The 4,612-nt window shown below is 28.4% G+C and overlaps 1 protein-coding gene across 1 annotated transcript; it reads right to left on the reverse strand.

Annotated features, from left to right (window-relative positions):
• Positions 1-791: 791 nt before the first annotated feature.
• LOC113369282 lies at positions 792-1,771 on the reverse strand. The gene is made up of 4 exons (XM_026610062.1): positions 1,489-1,771; positions 1,149-1,367; positions 1,003-1,048; positions 792-894 (listed from the first exon to the last, which is right to left on the reverse strand). The coding sequence occupies exons 1-4, from the start codon at positions 1,769-1,771 to the stop codon at positions 792-794; spliced, it is 651 nt and encodes a 216-aa protein (XP_026465847.1).
• Positions 1,772-4,612: the final 2,841 nt, after the last annotated feature.

Raw genomic sequence — 4,612 nt, forward strand, 5'->3', positions numbered from 1 at the left:
AATTGTATGAAGTCTATACAACTTGTCTTAAGGCAAAATGACACTTACAACTAGTCACATATTCATTTATTACTTTCCTAAAATTTCAACATAGTCTTCTGAAAATTGCTGCACTGTATTTTCAAGATTCAATAAAATTTCAATATAAACTTTATATAAAAACTAAAAAATAATTTTTTTTATATAATAAATAATGGTATGCTTTTGCACTTTTTTACTATTTCTATCAAAAATGTAGTTTTCTCAAATCGTAGTTCATGAAATTTTAAAGCAATTTTACCTAATACACATTTACTGCCTAATTATGCTTATTAAATAATACATCAGATTAAAGTTATATTTTGAAACTTGATAATTATGCTTTATACACACAAATACATTAGTTGCATCTTTGACTCTTTCGCAAATAACGTGACAATTTTTTTTTTTTTTTTGAATTGCGTAAAGAAGATTTTGACCAAAATTTAATTCAAGTATATTTATTGTAAAATTAATACATTCAAATAACTGAATATGAAATAAATTTTCTATTCAAAGTTCAAATCTTCTGATTCTGATAAATTCAAAATAATAAACTAGAACAATACTTGACAAGTTGATCGATCATCATAATTTCATATTTAAGTATGACAGTGTTATAATGCAATAAAATTTACTTTATTCATTGATGCTTTTATTATATTTATTCAAATGTTTAAAATCACATACCATTAGTATTTGCAAAAAATATGAAATAATTGTTACATTCAGTTCCAGCCAATTTAATTAGAGATATAGTCCACAAGTTTCCTTCACTTTCCAGGATTGAATCCTCCTTGATTTAAATAATCATCGTCGTATCCTGATCCAACTAGTTCTCCGTTGGCACAGGCATCTCCTCCTAAATTTAGACAATTCCTTTTTCTAAAAAGTGCATATTGGTATGGATTTAATGCCAAAAATTGCTGTTGATTTAGGAATTTTTGCCTGGCTCTGAATTGTGATATTTTGTTATGGAATGAACGTTTTCCTGGATTGTTGCCTTGATTTAGGTAGTCGTCATCTAATCCTAGAGTAGATAGTAAAAATAATAGATGTAGATGATAAAAAATATGGAAAATTGTTGTCTCCAATATTATTTTTAACTAATGACAAAAATTAATTTTTACCTGATCCTGGTAAAGATCCATTGGAACAATTGTCGTCTCCAATATTAAGACATCTCCTGGACGTTCGTTTTCCTGGATTTGGGCCTTGTGTTAGATAATTAAAGTCCAAACCAGAACCCATAAGATATTGGTATGGGTTATTTCTGTGAAAAGTTGGTCTAAAATTCCAAGATCTTTTTCCAGGATTTGATCCACCATTCAGGTAATCGTCATCGATACCTAAGGAATGAAATATGGAGAGTAAAAATTAATTTTTAGACAACAATTTATTTAATAAAAATAATATGGTCGGTCTTTGAAAGTGAAGTGAATTATTATAATAAATAAATTGATCTTCTACCTGATCCTGGTAAATCTCCAGTGGAACAACTATCACCTCCCAAATTCAAACATCTCTCATCCATCCCAATAGATCTTTTACCAGGATTATGTCCTTCTGTCAGGAAGTCATTATCATTTCCTGATCCAATGATGTCTTCTTCCAAAAGCCGAAATCTAGCAGCAATTTCCGCATTTTTTGCATCAATTACTTCCACATCATCAGATGGACTTCTAGTAGGTTTTGTAGAAACTTGCAAAACTATCGATGACACTGCCAGTAACAACAATATTGTTTTCATCATTTTCAAAAGCTGAATTTACGTTCAATTCTGAATTATATTCGAATCTGTTTGACAATGGTTGGAAATCTGATATTTATATAGTGAACCCCGGCACGGTTTGGATTTTTATCAATTGTAATTGAATAAATATATGATTAATCCGCATATGTCCAATTTTAATTAACTCGTGGATATTAACAACGATAATGTTACAAAAAGCTCATAATACAATATTGGTCTATGATTGCTTATATAGTTATAGGGTGGTACAAAATATCAGGTAAATGATGTATATAAATTTTCTAGAATTTAAACGTAATTCACTGTTTAAAAGGAAATCCACTGTATAAGTCAGATTATTACCGAAGATAACAATTATTTATTTATAATATGAATGTAATTATTCTAGTCGTTATCCAAAATTACAAAACCATACTTTTAGACTCTTTAAGCTTTGTTCACTCTTGTATTCTTCAAGTAACTTTTACATATTTCTAGATAATTTTTAAAACTATTTATTAAGAGTCCACTCCTGCGTGTTACTATGAGTAATATATGTTACTCTAGTACTTGAAATTAAATTAATTTTAAAATATTTTTTTATTGAAATTTTATCACAACATAAAAATAGTTCTCCAATGAATTGTCTGATATAAATGTCGATTGCCATCATAATTGTCTGGCAAACCGACTAGCTATGAAAATTATAACGTCATGAAAGAATTGCAAGTGATGTATAATTTTCATTCAATTTCCTCAAATTGTATGTTTTTTTCTATAAACGCCCTGTGCCGATGATAAAATATGATCATCGCACGCAACAATTGCTGTCGCAATAAATCGCCATGCTCATAGTTTTCATTAAATTTAATTAAGCCTCGAACCATGCGATGCTTTTTTGTCAAAGAGCCTGTCACGGGGAAATTTTTTTAAAAAAATTGTATGAAATTTTAAAAGACACTTGTCTAATATATATACCTTATCCAGGGGTCAATTCTACGATAATATAATATTGTGGTAACGCTAACGGTTCTATATTTGTATTAGTTGACAGTAAAAACTATCAAAACGCTGTTTATTTGCTGTGCGATCAGGCGTTTAACACATAGAACCTAACTTCACGTATGTGTTATCAAAGAGGCATCAGAAAGTTGCACTTATGATAAAATTGTTATTTACGTTTATGCGTTTTGTATGTTAAGTTTTAGTGTGAAATGCCTAAAAGCTCCGCAAATGCAAAACGTTTTGACAGTTTGTTACCACCAACTCATACGAACATAGACCCGCTTTATCGCATTATCATTACATTTCCATTTAATTTAGGAATTGGCACTTAAGTTCATTATATTTTTTATAATATAACATAATAGTTTAAAACAAAAAATGATAATTATTTAGGATAAATAATTATAATAAAAATTAAACTTATCAAAAAATAGTCTGTCCTCCAACGTGTGGATTAAATTTTATTATTTTGCCTATAAAAATATTAAAAAAAATATTTCATTTATTTTCACAACTATTTTAATTCCATTATAAAAACGTGAAATCGTTCGTAATTTTTCAATTTACCCGGCTATATCGAATTAAAATATTGAATTGGAATATTATCGGTCGTTAGCTCTTGGACTAATTACATTCCGTTGTTCGAATGAACGCTCGAGATTAATCAATTTTATTTATTTAATAATTATTCGCTTTGGTCGCTACTCACTCATACAAATAGAAATTAAATAGGGGAAACTAGAGTGATAGTGAAATATTTTGTTTTCTTGTATTGAATTTTGTCATAGTTAAGATAGACTTTTTTATCTGTTTAAATTTCACCCAAAAAGGACGAAAAATACATGTTGCATAAAATAAAACTAATTGCTGGTAATTAACTACTAATGTTTAACTCACAGCAAAATAACAAACAACTTATACAAGTAACTTTAAGTAAATTATTAGAAGAAATCAAAATCTATAAAACTTATTTGTAGCTCTTTAAAAGTAATGCGGTCTACAGATCGTGTTAATGTAGGACGCTGACTCAATGCAATGATGGAAACTTGTTTGTACAAACATACGTACTCGTACTTCATTTTTTATTCCCAGTCTCTCCTATTTATGCGGTTTTTAATCAGAACATCCTGAGTTTACATATGTTTTACTTTGCCTTTGATATCAAGCAGTAGTGACATCAGTTTTCATTCTTTAAAAGAAATGCGGTCTACAGATCACGTTAATGTAGGATGCTGGCTCAATGTTTTAATGGAAACTTGTTCGAACAAACATACTTTATCTTTCTTATTTGGATCCAATCTCAAAATCTGTACCCTGGAACAACTGCACCCAGTCCCTTCTACTCCCTTCCCTTCGTCTCCTTCTAAATTTGAGTTTCGGTTAGCCCGATATGAAGCAGTATTTACATCAGTTTTCACATATAATATATCGAAATTCAGACATGATTTTTTTTTAATTATTGGACTTTCAAATATCAAATCGAAACCAGATATGATTTATTAACGCATAAAATTATACAAACTATTTCCTATATATAGAAAAGCAGATTTTTTCTTTTATATAGTAAACATTTTATATCCTAACCTAATTGTTCTTGCATTAAATCAGTTAGGAATTGGAACAACAAAAATACTAGCATTTTTTAAAATAATTGCTGATTTGCTAATGTTTTAATTATATATTTTCCATTGTGCATAAAACACATATTGTTCTACAAAATTTTCGATAAAAATTACAAGTAATATTATAATTATTATTAAAAGTTGGTGTTTATATTTACGTGTATTTTGTTTCAAATATTAAAAAAGCAAACTATCATAAATTTATTTTTCGATAAGCTCAAAGTGAAAATTGTAA

This window comes from Ctenocephalides felis, unplaced genomic scaffold, assembly GCF_003426905.1.
Source record: "Ctenocephalides felis isolate EL2017-DRISC unplaced genomic scaffold, ASM342690v1 CF-g0.4_SCAFFOLD_01206, whole genome shotgun sequence".
In the NCBI taxonomy this organism is placed as follows: domain Eukaryota; kingdom Metazoa; phylum Arthropoda; class Insecta; order Siphonaptera; family Pulicidae; genus Ctenocephalides; species Ctenocephalides felis.

Bases quoted from the DNA above. Each gene is read 5' to 3' on its own strand.
- LOC113369282 (XM_026610062.1), bottom strand. From the start codon at position 1,771: ATGATGAAAACAATATTGTTGTTACTGGCAGTGTCATCGATAGTTTTG. The intron at 1,368-1,488 runs GTAGAAGATCAA...TTCATTCCTTAG, and splicing joins TGGAGATTTACCAGGATCAG to GTATCGATGACGATTACCTG. The intron at 895-1,002 runs TTCATTCCATAA...TAGAAAAAGGAA, and splicing joins GGCAACAATCCAGGAAAACG to TTGTCTAAATTTAGGAGGAG.